The sequence below is a fragment of the Sparus aurata genome, chromosome 11, assembly GCF_900880675.1.
Source record: "Sparus aurata chromosome 11, fSpaAur1.1, whole genome shotgun sequence".
Taxonomy (NCBI): domain Eukaryota; kingdom Metazoa; phylum Chordata; class Actinopteri; order Spariformes; family Sparidae; genus Sparus; species Sparus aurata.
The window spans coordinates 6,372,383-6,389,714 of NC_044197.1; the positions used below are offsets into that span (position 1 = coordinate 6,372,383).

At 43.1% G+C, this 17,332-nt stretch overlaps 1 protein-coding gene across 1 annotated transcript in view; it reads right to left on the minus strand.

Moving 5' to 3' along the window:
* Positions 1-233: 233 nt before the first annotated feature.
* atp10a (ATPase phospholipid transporting 10A) overlaps positions 234-17,332 on the minus strand; it is a 37,608-nt gene continuing 20,509 nt past the window's right edge. Inside the window, exons 11-21 of the mRNA XM_030434366.1 lie at positions 14,775-14,878; positions 13,959-14,085; positions 13,082-13,266; positions 12,046-12,409; positions 8,457-8,533; positions 7,070-7,195; positions 6,736-6,936; positions 5,846-5,926; positions 5,613-5,717; positions 3,935-4,122; positions 234-3,753 (exon numbers count right to left, since the gene is read on the minus strand). Of these exons, the coding sequence (XP_030290226.1) occupies positions 3,114-3,753; positions 3,935-4,122; positions 5,613-5,717; positions 5,846-5,926; positions 6,736-6,936; positions 7,070-7,195; positions 8,457-8,533; positions 12,046-12,409; positions 13,082-13,266; positions 13,959-14,085; positions 14,775-14,878 (2,198 nt within the window). The 3' untranslated portion in view covers positions 234-3,113. The remainder of the gene's footprint in view (positions 3,754-3,934; positions 4,123-5,612; positions 5,718-5,845; positions 5,927-6,735; positions 6,937-7,069; positions 7,196-8,456; positions 8,534-12,045; positions 12,410-13,081; positions 13,267-13,958; positions 14,086-14,774; positions 14,879-17,332) is intronic.

Consider the following 17,332-nt stretch of genomic DNA (forward strand, 5'->3'; position numbering starts at 1 on the left):
TACTTCTTTACCTTACACTCCCCGAGAGCTCAGAATAAAACACTGAGCTCAGCCCGACAGGCTCATTGATCAAGCTAGCGTCAGCATCTGCACTTTTACTGCAACAACAGCAGACAGGCTGCGCTTCCAGCTGTGTGCTGAGGTAAAATCCAAACAGGTTTATTTACTTCCACGCCCGACCTGAAGGCTCTGAGCTGCAGCACTTAAATGCAAAGACAATAACAATAAAGAAATTGAGGACTGAGACATTTTATTGAGCAAAGGGTACAACTTTCTGAACAAACAGGTAGCAAAGAATAATTACTTTATTATCATCATTTGTATTTTGTTCACAAGTAGCCGCGGTGCAAATCACTTCCAGTTACTTGTAGGACAGAGAACTGGTAAAAAAAAAAAAAAAAAAAAAAAAAAGCTTAAATATATCTGAAAAGAAAATAAACCCTTAAAATATAGTTTTTTCTAAGTTGGTGATGGTGTTTGTTGCTGCTGGGCTGCAGCTCTTCAGTGTTTCCAGCTTGCTACAACCCAGAGAGAGAGAGACTGCATTAATACCTTGAATGATACTGAACTCAGTGATTTAACAGCAGGTTGTTTCCCCTCTGTGAAAACATGAAACCTACAGAGGGCCGACCTTGTAATCGAAATACAAATGACAAACCAACAAACATCCAGCTCGGATATGTTCAAGGCCGCGAGCAGAGAGAAGGAACGTTCCTGTGAGGAATTTTTGTGAGAGTGTTGGAATTCAGCAGTGAACGCGCTCGAGCTTCATTCTGGCACAGAGAGCGCGATGCCAAAAGCACAGAACAGACAGAACCTATAAAACAAAGTGGACAGACTGTGGAGTCAGAACGTGAACAACATGCCAGGAAGAAAAAAAAAACAAACAAAAAAACTGTGTGCAAAAACAGACAAGAGGGGAGAAACCACATAGCATGTAGCCTCATAAATATCTTCTACACCAACACAAAAAAAGCTCCTCATTGAACAAAGATGAGCGTCATCTTTAAACAAATATAGATTCAGCATCGTAAGCAAACTTGTAGATTTGTAATTTCTCATCCAGTGTTAAGGCACAAACTATTGCTTAGAAAATACAGAAATATAAATGATCTTTGGTAAATGATACACTTTACAAAAATGTACTGCAACGACACAAGAGATACAACAATCATAAAATATTAAAGGTGCTGCTGCTTTAAATGCTCAACAATTGAACAGTAGCAACCGTAGCATCATTCCAACCGTTCATACTTTTAGTTAGTTCGTGCATGATGACGAGCGCATCATGGTTCTGCTAAAGGAAATAAAACTTTCCATCCTTTACGTGCTGTGTCTGAGCACTGCACATGCCACCAGCAACAACAACGACAACAACACTTAATGGCCATTCTAAAATAATGCTTTCAAAAAGTGCAAATTTTAAATCTTTGACATTTGGGAAAGAAGCTCCTTTCACCACTGAGCTTTTGGTTTACAGCTGAGCACCAGCAGAACTAATTAAACTTGGTTGAGATAAAACTTAGCTCATGAAATAAAACTGTTAAAATTGACCTTCAAGTAAACTTGTTTTATGAAATGTGACGGTAGCTTGTTGTCAACCTACTGAACAGTGCCTTCAAAAACAGTGGGACATTTTGGGGAAATATTCTCATGTGCTTTTTTAATGGGAGTAAGGCGAGAAGATTGAGAACACACAAGCCTATATGCTAAATATGAAGCTAGAGCTAGGAGACGATTAGCAGTTAGCTTAGCATTAAGACTGAAAACATGTAAAAAATAAATAAAAAAAAACACTTAACAGCATCCCTAAAGTTCACTTACATGATATATCTTGTTTGATTAACCCATAAAAACCTCTGCTAGCTCCACCTTCATTGACTGACACGCCATGTTTATGTGACAACGGTTAGCTTAGCTTAGCACAAAGATGCGGAGCAGGGGGAAACAGCTAGCCTGGCTCTGTCCAAACATATTAACATCTTCCTACGTGCACTTGTAAAGCTCAGTAAATAAATTGAGAGGTCTCCATTTTCATTCTAAATAAAAACTGAGGTATAAAAATGAAACATTTGGTGATTTTACCCGTCAACCCCAGTCTTTATGCTAAGCTATGCTAACTGTCTCTTAGTTTTATCTTGAAAAGGCTGGGATGGGTTGAGGCTAGCTGCTTAGCAAGCTTACTTCAGTAGATATGTTTACAACACAAGACATAGGCGTCTTCTTCATAATTTTTTTTTTAACAATATCCAACAAAATTCTTGCGTAATGCCCCTTTAAGCTTCTGATGCAACTCTTCGTTAGAAAGCTAATTAAAATATTTCCCAAAATATCAAACTGCAACTTCAACTTTTATCAGGCACTGATAAAACGGATCCAATGAGTCAATGCACACACACACACACGCACGCACACACACACACCGAGCATCACTTCTGGTAGATTCTTGCTGTATAAAGATTGGAACGAACTCTTCTTTGGTGATAATGCATAATGACATTTAAGGTAAACAGCTCTCATAATTATTCAGTGGAATGTATTGAACGACAGAACATCTACAAACACGCTCTTCAGTCTTCAACATCTGACGAAAACAAGTTTGCAAATCCAGCAACGAGACTGAAACGTGCACTGAGGCAATGCCGCTGTTTGCTAATTTAAAGACACTGAAACATGTTTCTGTTGGGCCTTAGAACATAAAAATCTTCTCAGGAATATCAACGCTGATTCAAGGCCACAGTGGCGTCTGATCCAGGTCTTAATGCGTTTACAGGCGCAGCTGAAAGATGAACAGAGTACCAAAACGAGCTCCCTGATAGGCCAGCAGTGGAATGTCTCGACTCTGCTCTTCCTTCTTCCATTAAAACCTGATTAAGTACTGAGATGCATCTTTGTGATATAAAAAAAACTTCCCAGGATTACAAAAAACGAACGGAAGATATTCCAGTTCTTCCATCTCCCAAACCTCATAATATATTTTAAACATCCAAAATATAAAGTACCTATTTGTATCTTTTATAAAAGAATCTCCTTGAAAAATACAATAAAATTAGACTTTTAAAAAACTATCGTGCAAATTGGAGTTTGAGTGACAAACTTAAGACCGTCAGACATCACAAGATGGTGTGCAGCGACTGATCCGCCGCCTGCTCCGTCCTCTGTGCTGGATGAACGCTGTGGTCGGACTTGAGTCCTTCCTCGGAGCTCCTCGTGTACGTGACGCACTGAGAGTCTCCATCGGGGGGCAGTTTGAGCTGCACGCTGTCTGTCTGTGTGAGCAGCGGCGTGGAGGTGATCCAGCTGGACAGACTCAGATCTGCTGCCTCTAAAGTCTTATCTAGACACTCTGAGTCTTGGCTGGAAGGAGGATGAGGCCCCCCGGAGAGCGGAGGGGCGTCTTTGGTGTAAGGAAGAGTGTCTATTTCTGTAGGAAGTAAAGTGTAGAGATCTGACAGGCCCCTCTCAGTGTCTGTGGGCCCCAGCGGGCTCCTCCCGCTCTGTTGGACTGTTTGTAAAACGGGCCCCTGTGATGTCTTGGAGCCGGGGAAGCTCCTCTGGTCTTTTTTATTGCAAACTTCAGGGGAGGGCTTAGTGAGGGACAGGAAGGGAGGCTTGGGGCTTAGCGGTGACCCCACCTTGACCCTGCTGAGGCTGAGGATGTTCCTGCGGGTTTCTGCAGGGAGTTTATCCAACTGTCTTCCAACTTGGACCGGGCTGGGAAACAGCGTGCCTTGACACGCCCTGTAGAAATATCTGGAAAGTAAAACAGAGCCAGACATCAGGACACACTCCAGCACAACTCCAGCAATGAATGCCAGGCTCTCAGGATAAACATGAAAGGCATCTGCTACAGATATAATTCATGGCACGGGGCCGTAAATATTTGAGGAGCGGGCTTGTGTATTCAGTGCTCAGTGTATCGAGCTCAGTGTACCTGGGCAGCAGCGCCACCAGAGGCGTGATGACACACAGCAGGTAGAAGAGGGGGTCCTGCAGCAGCCTCTGCATGGTCCAGTAGGGGTTGGAGGGGGTGTAGCAGGTGGGACAGGAGGCGTTGTAACACAGAGCCACCGTGAAGAATAAAGCTATACTGAAGGCGATAGACAGCCAGTTCATCCAGGTCTGCAGGGGACGAGACAAGGACAAGGTTTATAGTAGTTGTATTTTATTTTCTGGTGTAAAACATCAGCAAGTAGAAGAAAATCAGTTCTACATATTTACTACTACTGTCCACTTACAACAATCCTACCTGATGAGGAAAGAGTTATCTTACATCAACATTTAAACAATCTGCAAACCCCACAGTGACTATTTGTTAACCAGCCCACAGTATAACAGAAATGTGACAATAAATAGTGCAATAACTGGACCTGTATAATTTCATACAGTGGCACTTCAACAAGGCAATAAGATTTGTAACTTCAGGTTAACCCACATAATATACAGTCACTCATGAGATTTATTAATTATCAATAATTAGATCAATGACTGGATTTATAACCACGTAGTTAAAGTCAGCTTTGCTACATTTGGCTGATGTCAAGCTAAGACTTCTAAAATCATTGGAAAACTTTGAGAGAAATTATTTTTCTTGGGTCTAATTTTCTAGTTTCTGCCACGCCGCAAGTTAAAGGTTACGTGCAATGGAGAAGAATTTTTATATTTGCAACATTAATGAGGTTATAGCACAAACTCAGAAATATCTCTTTAGCTCATAACTGAATAAACAAGCTGGGATAAAACATATTTAATTTTGGGACGCGTGTTCTTTAATGAGTTGAGGCAGCTAGTAGCAACACTTCCCTCCCGTCACCCAGAGGCTTCATGGAGCCGACTGGCTGATAGACATCTGACAGACTGACTTCCACACAATGCCTCGCTGGGCTATTGTCCCTCCTGACACACACACACGCAGAAGCACATAATTAATTACTGCCTCACAGCTACTGTATGGAGCGAAGAGAAAGAGCGCTGCCTGCTGTCACCTCAAATACCTTTAATTGACTTTCACAGCCGTTTACCGATCATGCATGCATTATGCTCCGGAGCAGCCGGAGAATGAAGTACCTGCCAGCTGAGTGTTGGGAAATGTTTACCTCCGGTGGACGCTGCTCCCTGTGAATGCTCCTCTGCATGAGGGGCCATCACGTCCAGGAAGGGAGTTAGTGAAAAGGACATTTTTCATGTACTTGTCAGGCTAAATTTACAGCCCTCAGCATAATGGAAAAGACTCTGATTCAATGCAGGGTCATAAATTCAAAATGGCTCATGACCAAAGACTGCTGGGCCGTTTACGAGAACTACACGTAGATACCTGAGAATAAAACCCAGGCAGGGAGGGAACGTGGGAGGAAGATAAACAGGTATTTTGGCGCTCTGTTGCGGTGTGAAGTGGTGCTGTGCCGCGCTGTGGTGGAGGCAGAAACGCTGTCAGGCTGATATACTGTAGAGGCTGCGATGCTGCAGAGCTTTCTGCTTCAATCTAATCAGCTGGAGTTAAATAGCCATGTGCCTGTAAGCTTTTACACCAGAGCTTCCACAAAGCCAAGATGCTGATGTGAAAGATGGAAAAAAACAGCACTGTGAGAGAAAAGAGATCTTAGGTTGCTTACCCAGGTTTTGGTCTCAATGCCCAAGTGCACCAGAATGGTGAATAAAGCGAGGGTAGTGATGGGAGTTCCCCATGTAAACAGATCCACGTCAGAGTCAGCGTAGGCCTGGAGGGGAGAAGAAGAAGAAGAAGAATGGGAGGAGACGGGTTCAAAAGAGCGGAAATTATGAGTAAGAGCAACAACAAGGAACGACTGAGTGAGGATGAGCTGATGGAAATTAAAAGCAGACTCACAAAGTAAGGGATGAAGAAGCAGACCAGACTTTGGTAGAAGGCATCGATCATGTTCATCCAGAACATGTATGGCTTATATTCCTGCAAGACGAAAACACAGGTTTAAAGTCATGAGGCTCATTGATACGACTGAGCAGACTCTCATCAATAATGAACAACAACATACACTCAACACTCAGAAACAAACAAAAAAAGCCTGGAGAAATTGTGAAAGAAATGGAAAGCTTAATGATACAGAGGCATTTCATGGGAAGATATTCCTGGTTTTCTTTTAAACAAATGTGTATAAATCTTTGATTGATCCCTTGGATGATCACAGAGGCGGTTTAAACTAGCGAGGTTAGCCTGTCAGCTAGCCTAGCTGGCTTCCTGAAAAGCTTTGCAGTCACATATAATAGTAGAAACATTTTCTCTGATTTAAATCCTTTATCCAGCAACGAGCTGGATCAGACCTTTACTGTTTGACTGTTAAAAAGAGCCGCAGCGATCTAACATGTGGCTAGCTAATGTTGCTTGGTTAATAAATACTGCTTAGATCATCAAGATTATCAAGACGAGCATTATGAAGTTGCAACTGATATTTATAAACCCTTATAGTTGCTGACTAAATGGTTTGTAAAGCATTTCATTGTTTGCAAACACATAATAATGGTTTATTATATTTCACATACTAGATTTCCTCTGGAGCTTTCAGGCACATCTCATGGCCTTCATCAGCACACAGATGTGATGTGACGTAACGGCAACTCAACAATCTCTCAATCCTCAATTGAGCAAAACCCATCTGCAGATGAAGGCCGTTAGATTTGGCTGAAAGCTCCGAAGGGAAACCGAGTAAGTCTCGCGTCTTAAAAACAGATCAGAGGGACAAATAAACAAGCAGATCGGACCTCGGAGTTCTGGCCGTTCACATAGAGCTGAGGTAGTTGCTGGAGAGTCTCTGCCGACACGTCCTTGTCCAGCGTGCCAGTGATGAGTTGTGGGAAGGCAGAGAACATCAGGTTGAAGAAGATAAGATACCACTGGTCAATCATGGCCGAACCTGAGAATCCACAGTAGAACTGATACCAGAAGATGAGCGCCACAAACATCTGTGGGAAAGAGAGATAACCAGGATGAGCTCACATGAGGAGGCGGGACAGAAAGATGAGAACACATCACTTCCGTATCTGTCGACTGATCTGGTGTCTGCATAAAGTATAAACAGAGTCAGGAGCGTCTTACAGCATTCTTGTAGAAGAAATAGAGAATCATGTTGGCCAGCCGTGAGTAGCACCAGTGTCCGTGGACCAGCAGGAGCTTCTGGAGATACCGGAAACGTGGGAGAGCAAAGTCACTCGCCATCACCGCCTGTAAAACACCAGAAGGACCCGACATTCAGTGTCTTCATCCAGCACCGTCTCTCCACCTCAACACCATCACACGTTATTATTAATAACTGCAGGCTGCCTCTGCTACACTCGCATGCATCTTCTTAATGAGTCTTTCCGATGCAATAACCCTTAAACGAGTTGTCTACCTTTTGGGATTCGTCTTTACAACGACAGGAATCTGTCAGTCTCATCCATCAACATCTAACGCAGAACCGTCCTCGGAGTCCAACCGGGTTTATAACTTACATTTTAAACGGCACTTCTAACCCTTTATGACACATCTCACCTGTCAACATTACTTGTCAACAAGAAAAACAACAGCGGATGCCTCGTTGTGCAGCAATTAAGGTTTCTGCTGCGCTCTAATAACGGCCGGGTAACGACTACACGGGGAGTGAGCTCCTGATAGAAGAGCGGCGTGTTAATCATAACGCAGCGTGTGCTGGAAAATGAGTGCGTGCTTTGGAAATCCCGAGGAGTGACCGCTGTCTCATTAAGAGCCAATTTGATTAAAGATGATTAATCTAGCGGCCTGTTTAAGGACAGGATGCGGAGACTTTAACAGATGTGCTACACAGCAGTGCGCCTCCGAAGTCTCCCCTGGAACTTAATTGGGAATCTCCATCATTGCTATGCAAGATCACCTTTCTGGAACAGGGTGCTTTAGTGAAATGAGCAGAGGGGGGAGGAGGGTCAACGGAGCCTTTTATTTAATTATTTTTTTTACATGCTATTGCCCGCTGCCTCAGCTGCGGCAATGGTTATGACCTTAGAGAGAGGGAGAGAAGCTGGTGCTGATGGAGTCCAGACTGAACCGCCCATAAAGTTTCCTGCCTCACTACAGAAACGCAGAACGAGCTTCCTCAGTAGGCAACAAACAAACAGGCAATCGACTTTAGAGGGTGTGTACGGGCCAAAACATTCACTAACTGACAAGAGTTGTACTTCAAGGAGCGTTGTGTAGTTTTAAAGAAGTCATTCAAACTGAACTTCATTTTCATATTTACAATATAAATGAGGTAATAATATAAACTCAGATGTATTTATCTTTTCCATGACTGAATAAACGAGCCGTTCTCAGAGGACACACTAACCAGAACACTGTTTGAAGCTAGACAGGTGGCAGGGTCTGCCACATGTACACAAAGTAAAACAGTATGCAGCTCTGTTGTCCTTTAATGTCAGTTTGTGTATTCAGTCATGGAAACAAAGACGGTTTGTTTATTTAGTTTGTTTACCTGCATGCCCTCCTGTCCGGAGATGCCGACGCCCACGTCCGCTACCTGGATCATGCTGACATCATTGGCGCCATCACCTGAGATTAATGCACAGAGAGAAGAAAACAGTCAGAACTCAGAAACTGAACACTTGAGCCTGGAGAGAAAACAACTGATATTTCAGCATTTATTATTTGCTGCTTCTTCTCCTGCTGACAAACAGCTTTGTTGTTTTGTTCCTCCATGTTGGAGCTGTGGACGGTTGTTCTTGTCACCGCAGGTGGTGGAGTGGGAGATGAAGTGTTGGTGGGCAGAGAGGGTTTTGTTGTCAAAATAGTAAAACACGACTGGAGCTGCAGCGTCGGCTGAATGTGAGAGGTGGGCGGTGATGAGTGCTTAAACAGAGGTTTCCAGTTTGTGTTAGCTGGCTAATAGTGTTCCAGCATGATATTACATTTCTAAAGAGCTACAGCACTACGTACACACTTATTCTTATCCAGTGAAAATAATAAGCTTTGAAGCTCTAAGGGTGACACAGTAATACCTGAAATGAGCTTCCTGCACTGATGTTTGTTCATCTCAAAATCCCAAATTATCAACAGAAGGTGAAGAAATAACAGTTCTGGTCTGGTTTCACACCCAATTATTAGCTGCTAGCTAGGCCAAGTCGTCCCTGTGTGTTTCTACTTACCTTTCTTTTAACACATTGTCAAAATTATAAACCAGCTAATGTTAGCTGTAGCAGCTCACTTCAATGCCGAGTAAGAAATATAAGCTCAGGAGGCAGGCCAGCTAGTTAGCTGACTAGCTAGGTCGCACGCACAGCGATTTTAAGTTTAATCACAGAAAATGTTACTTATTGTGGCTGTGCACAGTCTATTTACAACAACCTGCTGATTTAGAGTTAGTATGACAAAGTTGTTGCTCAGGCTAACAGTAGCTAAGAGGCTGAAGGTACATGTGATGAAAGGTTAAGCCCTTCCCTTCCAGTATCCAGCAGGGGACCCTACTTTTGCATGATTCTTGTTAATTTTGCTCAATTCTACTCAATTTATTGAGCTAGCTTATATGTGGAACTGGCTCAACAAGGTTTCGGTCACTTATGAGACTGTTAGGGTGCATTTTAAAATGCACTGGTTAATCTATATATTCAATTCTATCAATTAATACAGTTTCTAACATATGTTTATGTCTGTTACACTTAGGGGTTCCAGTAGCTACCACAGCTAACGATTAAGTTAACTGACTGGTGTGTAAGTGTTGGAAAATAGTGAAAATTGCATATCGTAACTTCCCAGAGCTCGAGGGGATTTCATTTCATAACTATTGATGTGCATTAACAACAACCTTTCTTCATTCTATTCAGTTATTGCATCTTTTTTTTTTAACCCACCCTAATAATTTCAGTTGCTGCAGTAGAAAGATAATAAATGTCACAGCGAGGTAAAATCTAATTTACATATAGACTACAGAAGGTGGAGGCTCCGTTCTTGTTAGCTGTATATCAGATCAGCAGATCAGGTTGTTGTAATGGTGAAGCTCTAATATCTGTCACCACTCTAATCTGATTATCATCTGGTGTCCCCACAGAGATGTGAAATAAAAGAGTGTTTCCTCTACATTACTGCTAACATAGCAATGACAGAAAAATGCTTGGTTTGCAGAAGTGGGATCCTCCTGAGAGCAGCAGGAACAAATAAATGATAAACAGGGAAAAGACAGTCATAAGTCAAGCTGACAGCCTCATGTCACCTCCATTATGCTGCAGCTTCATTAAGCCAACGTGTATAATTACCAAGGTGCCTTAAAAATAACATTGTTTTGACTCAGTGGTCACAGCGAGGGTGCTGAAGGTGCGTTTGATGAGTGGGCACTTCTTTCTGAATTTCAAAGTCAACTCATATGGACACTGAAGCAGGAGAAGACCCTGGAGTTTCACCACATCATATAATAATACCTGGTGTAGGTTATTTAAAGGGTATATCCACCAATTTTACACATTAAACTGCGATACAGGTCGTTGTTGGTACTGCTGCATGTGAAAAAAAGCGTATGAAGCCTTTTGTGGCGCCAGAGGAAGCTGCATATTATCCGGCAAACTTCCTCAAGTAATGTTACTCTGTGGCTAAATTGCATTGTGGGTAATAAATGCACCAGGCTTAGAAAAAATAAGAAGAATGTGTGGGATATAAGAGGTGATATCTCTGGTTCTGCTGTACTAATTTGAAACATTTGTTTTTGCAACTGTCCCTAGTAAGTCCAGCAGTGGATCAGTGGACCTGGAGCCTACATTACCCACAATGCAACATGTTTATCAGATTACATGCAGCCACAAAAAGCTCTATTCTACTTTTCACACATAGGCACCAGTAACCCTAGAGACCAGTAAATGCACTTTAATGTGGGGAATTAGCGGAGTTACCCTTTACAGATTATAATGAAATGACTCCATCACTCCACACACTCTTTCATTTTGGTCTGTTCTGTACACGCAACACCTACTTTGTGACACAACCTAGGAGAGGGATCCCTCCTCTGTGGCCAAACACACCGAGAGCGTCTGACATGAAGCACGGCTGTTGTTTAAAAAAAAAAAAAAAATCATTACGAGGCACTTCAGACTGCCTCGACGCCCGTACTCTGACCTCCTTTGGAATTCAGAGCGCGTCAAATGAGGACTGCTTTGAGAGCTAAAAGGAAAAATATATATTCTTTTAAATGTAAGGAGAAAGCAAGAGAGCGAGGGGGAGGAAGAGGGAGAGATATCACAGCTGAGGTGCTGTGCCCTATCTCTCATCAGCAAATTCACAGATTTAGCTACTGTGAACATTTATCCTCATTCCGTAGGAGACTGTCAGAACGACGTGAAGACAGAGGCGGACTTTTTGTTTCGGGTTTGACATGTTGCGTGTGTTCATGTGTATGTGTTCGGGGGATCTGTGTCCCTAAATACTGCAGATTCTGTGGTGTTGGCATTTCGAATCCGATGCCTGCAGGACGCCATGTGAGCATGAAAGGCGAGTCAACTATTGCTTTTAGTGTGTGTGTGTGTGTCCTGAGGTTTCTTCCATTCTTTCCCCAGCTACAAGGCTTTTTTTTGGTCTAAGGACAGCGGGTGTCAGACGCTGTACAGATTGTAAAGTGCAATGTGATTTGTAGCCTATACTAAATGTAAACAAAGAAGATGTAGTGGCTGCTACTAGAAAAGAGCAAAGACATAAGAGAAAATCAGATTTAATTCTAATTTTCCCCCTGTTGGCAGCTGTGTCCTGTTTCTCAGGCGTGCTTTAATCTGTCTGGATTCTACTGGATGTTACAACCTGGTGATAGCCTGAAGGGTTGAAGACTACAGCTTTTAGTTCTGGAAAAAATTAACATGTTTTACCCTTAAATAACTCCTGTGAACCTCCATTTGTCTGACAGCTAAACACATGTAAGCATGAGAGTGAAAAAGTTACTTAGGAGTGGTTATTTTAATTCAAGGACGGGGTAATTATCAGGGGTCAAACCGTGATCAGCTCATCCAAAGCATCTTGGTCAAGAGTTCAAATAAAAAGTGGTGTGTGTGAATACAAATGTGTGTCACCGTGGATTGTGTCCTTTTACTTACCTATAGCTAGAGTCATGACCTTCAGCTTGTTCCGCACCAGTTTGACCACCATGCTCTTCTGCAGCGGCGTGGAGCGGCAGCAGAGCACTGAGCGGCAGCTCCGAGCGACAGCCAGAAACTTATCCTCCAAACTCTTATCCAGGGCGTAGGCCAGAGTCCGCCCGTCAATAACCAGGCCCAGCCGGTGCACCGTGAAGGGAGCGGCGGTGTGGGAGGATGAGTGGGAGGACGGAGATGAGGACGAATAGATCTCGAAGGGGGCAAAGCTACCGTGGAAGGACTTCGTGGCCTGTTCTGTGGAACTGCAGAGGAATTTGGCCTGGATGTAGTGCAGACTCTCCTCCAACAACAACGCGCACGCCTCCTGGTTCAGAGACAGGCACAGAGTGGGCTGGAGTTCAGGATCACATCGCTAAGTTGTTTAATATCACAGCGTCTGAGCTGCTTCACATCTGGCAAACAGATGCTTCAGCAGCACAGAATCATACACAGCGTTCGTCCTCAGATAACCTGAACAAAGGTGGTTCAACAAGGAAAACATTATGTTAAAGGAGTAGTTTGACATTTGAATCCACCTTAATGTCTGTGCAGTAAATGTGATTCTGGGCCGGACTGGAAACAGCTGTTCTGCTGGATTCCTCTAATAATATGTACATTATACAGGTCTGTAGAATATTAAGCAATCTTTTTATTAGAGACAATACATCATCATCAGCTCTTTTACAATATATCATGATGATTACCAACATAGTTTAGCGTGTTAGCATTCCAACATTTGTGAAATAGCACCAAAAGTACTAGACACAAGAGGAAAGGTCACTGAGGTCATTAGCTATTCTGGGCATCATGGATCTCTGTTCCAGATTTCACGGTAATCCATCATTAGAAAAGTGTTGTTATTATTACAGGACTAGTAAAGTGTTTAATAATCCTGGTCTTGAGCCCCCCCACCGCCCTGAATGGTTCTCTTTAGATTATTTGTTGTTCCAGTGAAGCAAATCTTTATGCCTATGAAACGCTCTCTTCCAATGCTCACCTGAGAATCAGCGTTTAGTGTCAAAATCTCTTCCTCAGGGTCCAGCAGCTTGCAGGCGTATGCGATGTTTACAGCCGTCTCCTGTTTGTCGCCCGTCAGCACCCATATCTGCAGGCCGGCCTTCCGCAGGGAAGCGATTGTTTCAGGCACACCGTCCTGCAGCCGGTCCTCAATACCTGTCGCTCCTACGGGTGAAGGAACATGACGATGTACATCAAATTAAGTTTACCGTCTCATACAATGTACAGCGTAATCGTTCTCAGCATTTAACCCTTCACAAGTATTAGTAGCAGTTAGCAGCTGCGGTTCATTGCCCAAAGATCAAATCTGAATTAAAAGGGCTAAGTGTAAAAAACTCCTGTGCAAGCGTTGTAAACACTGACACTCCCCTGGTCCGTAGCTCCCAGTCTGGACCGCTAGCTGCATGGCTAAATGAGTTAACTAGCTAATAGCAGCTACAGTTAGCAGCAGTTACTCTGGTGACATGTTGTTTGAGTATGAAATCAACCTGTTGAACCTGTTGAACTTATTCTCCAACAAACAAGGAGCAGCACATTACCAGAGTTACTGCTACCTGCCATTAGCTTGTTAGCTCAGCAGCTGTGCAACTAGCGGTCCGTAGTGGGAGGTTTCACTCAAGATGGGACGGAGATTGCCAGCAACCTTCACTAGATATCTCCTAAACAGATTATATTGATCTTATAACGTCAAAGCTGGTGTTTCTTCACATTCATTGACCATTTTGGCAAATTCTTAAAACGAAATTCTTACATATTGCACCTTTAACATGCTTTAATGGTGGGGGAACACAGGAAGAACATGCAAACTCCACAGAGAAAAGCTCTGAAAAAAATTAATAAACTAAATAAACATTTACCCAGAAGATGGAGGTTTGTCTCCAGTCGCAGAGCCGACTCAAACAGCAGCTCCTCTCTTCCCTGGATGGCCGTCTCAGCCTCCAGGTGGCGCTGCAGCCAGCAGGCGTACTGCTCCTTGCTCAGAATCTGACACACACACACACACACACACACACACACACACACACACACACACACACCATTGTCTGTTAAAGGTGCACACACAAACTGACCTTAATGAACAACCCAATTTCACACTGTTCAACTTTGTTTATATGTGGCGGACCCTGCCAACGTTCTAGCTTCAAACAGTGTTCTGGGACCTTATTTTCCTCTGAGAACAGCTTGTTTATTCACTTTGGGAACAGATCAATATTTCTGAGTTTGTATTATAACCTCATTAATGTTGTAAATATCAAGATTCTGTGTTTGAATTTCTTCTCCAACTCTACATAGCGCCCCTTTAACGTATCAGAAGAAATGAAAGAGTGGAGCAGCTTCTTTTGGCTACATGGCAGAAGAGGATCCGCAGGAGAATGTGAGACCTTGAGAAGGTGTTTTATCACATCGCTTCGGTGACAGGCTTTTGCACAAGCAGGGATATAATGAGCCCGGCTTGTGAGGGCATAAATTAACAGCCTGAGAAAGTGGCACAGATTGCAGCTGAGTCACGAAGAATGTCACTTTAGAGGGGCCGGTCCATGTGATCATCTGCGCCGGGCTACAAACACAGCCAACTGCCACTGAGACACATCATCTCCAGCTTCTAAAGCCGTTTATTGAGAGCGAGGGCATTCGTCCAGCACTTCTTAAGACATTTATGGATCCCTTGTTACCTTTTTTGCAATGCACAGTGTGCGCAGGCCATCTGCAGCGTACAGGTTCAGGTAGTTCTGGGTCCGGTTGACGATCTTTTTCTGGCGTTTCCCTTTGGAGCTTCCTTAAAAAAGAATACAACAAGGACAGAAGAATGAAGATTGAATTTCCTCCTTAATATAAGCAAATTGATGGAAATTGGTTCAGCATTTTGGTTCCAGATTGCCACGGGCGTCTTCCAAGAGGCACATGAGAGCCATCTGTGTTCACACCTAAATTAACCATGTATGCTGCGCCGCAATACATTTCAACGAGGCTTCATATTAGTCATCGAGCTGCGTCTGGACCATACGGAGCAAAATGTGATGAAAAATGTAAGCGATCAATGTCAATCACCTGTCTAAACGATCTTATTATGACTGAATAGTACATGTTGGTTGTTTTTAGATGTCTTGCAGGATCATGTTTTGTGATGGAGTCTTCATTAAGTGTCTCTCCGGCTCAGCATCTTGGACATCTCTTTGGCAGAGGGACAGTCCACAAACAGATTGGCTCTATCAGTCTCCTGACACAGATGCACCAGCCAACCAGCCTCTGATCGCCAGCCTTGTAAATCTCTCTAATAACACAACAGCTTGGCAGGCAGCGCTACACACACACACACACATGCAGAAATGATATTTTTACTAAAAAGAACAAATTAATACAAAACTGTCAAGAAGGGCTGATCGTTTGCTTCGATCGTCTCATAATTCCGCACATTCCTCTTGTTCACTTGCTGTTTCCAAAATTATTTCCAAGTACAGCAGTTCGACAAATATCGGCGAGGAACGGACGACCTCACAGACGCAGGTGGAACTTTGTTTTTTAACAATGTTTATTTTCTACCAAAGGATTCACACCCCTCTGTTAAAGTTTCCTCGAGGAGTTTTTTCGGGTTGTTACAAGTTTTTTTTTCTCTTTTTTTTTTATGTGTGGCTGCCTGTTTGTTTCGACACAGTAACATCGTCCACATTGCAGCCCTGCAAATGTTTTATGAGAAAGGAAATGCATTCATCACATTTGTTAAGACTTCAAGGACACACACAATGAGTCTTATTGAGTAACACCGAACGCAAACAGAGAGTTTGTTAATAAGAAAGCTCCGCGGGGCACCTTCAAAACCTACAATAACTTGTTTTTTTTGGCCACAGTGGAAACGAGCTGTAAAAACACAACACTGGCGTATTATCACCTTTTCAGTTGTTATGGCTAACGGGTTAGCAAACAGTCTCCGATTTACACATCCAGAATACACAGAACAATATCATCATTCATTTGGAGACGTGTTTGTGATGAATCCAAGTCCAATATCTCCTTTTAGCTCTTTATTATCCCACACCCACTCCTGAGGGACTATCTGGTTTTTTTAGCAGCTAAATGCTCCTTTATTTCAACCAGCAAGTTGCTAATTGTGACCGGCTACAGTTTGGTTCTGTGCTGCAGCATTAGTGCAAAAACGGCTGAAACCAAAAGCACGAGAGTGGTGAAAGTGATCCCAAACAGCAAAGTTGTGGGCGGGAAAACCAAAACAATGAGCTGAACTACAGCCTTCAGAAAATCATCAGTGGGTTCACAACGTTGACCGCCCCTTTTCAAATTACACAGTCGTTTAATCTGCTTTTATATAGATTAGTCCCAGTGCCTTTTTTCTGGGGCCTCAAAGCTTCAGTGAGGTCATTATTTACCTGTCTTTTAATATGTGTACTGCATACTGTGTATACACTTATCAGCCACAACATTAAAACCAATGACACATGAAGTGAACAGCATTGATCATCTTGTTACAATCGACAGTTCTCACGGGAGACCTTGAACTGGCATCTCTGTGGACGTTACTTCGACACGCACCACCCGTCTGAACACTGCTTCAGACCAAACACCCCCTCATAGCAACCGCCTTCACTGATGGAAGTGTACGCAGGTTTTGAGACTAATTAAATGAAACGGAGGAGGTCAATTTGTTGCTTTGTTTATCGGTCTGTGGCCTCTTAAGCACAACTTCACTTCTCTTTCCCTCGAAAACTGATTTGGGTGTCGACTTCCATGGCAAAGTTACAAGCTTTGGAGCATTACAGTCAGCCCAAATGAAAATATTTATTTATACTACTACTACTACTACTACTACTACTACTACTACTAGAAAAACAGAGAAAAGAAAATCTATTTATCTTTAAATTTGTGGAAAAAGTGGAAGATTTTCAGTGAAATGTGGAATGAAAAACATTAAGATGTCAATTGTGTTTTAAGGTGGAATTTGTTGTTACACAGAACGCTGCAGCAGGAGCGAGACTGGAGTTACGCAATGACACAGTGGAACTTCTGCGCCCCGAGGGTCTGCACTCTACCTCCATGTGCTCTGTTATTAGAGTGACACTGAACAACTCCCTCGTCGCCTGAATGGAGCCATTATGGAGGTCTGTGTTATGAGGAGGCCCAACTCACGCTGCACTCCAATTGGCCGGTTTTGACTCAATGGTAAAACAAAGTAGTGAGTTGTCTGTGAGAAGACACGCCTTGTCGGCCATTAAAGCGGCTG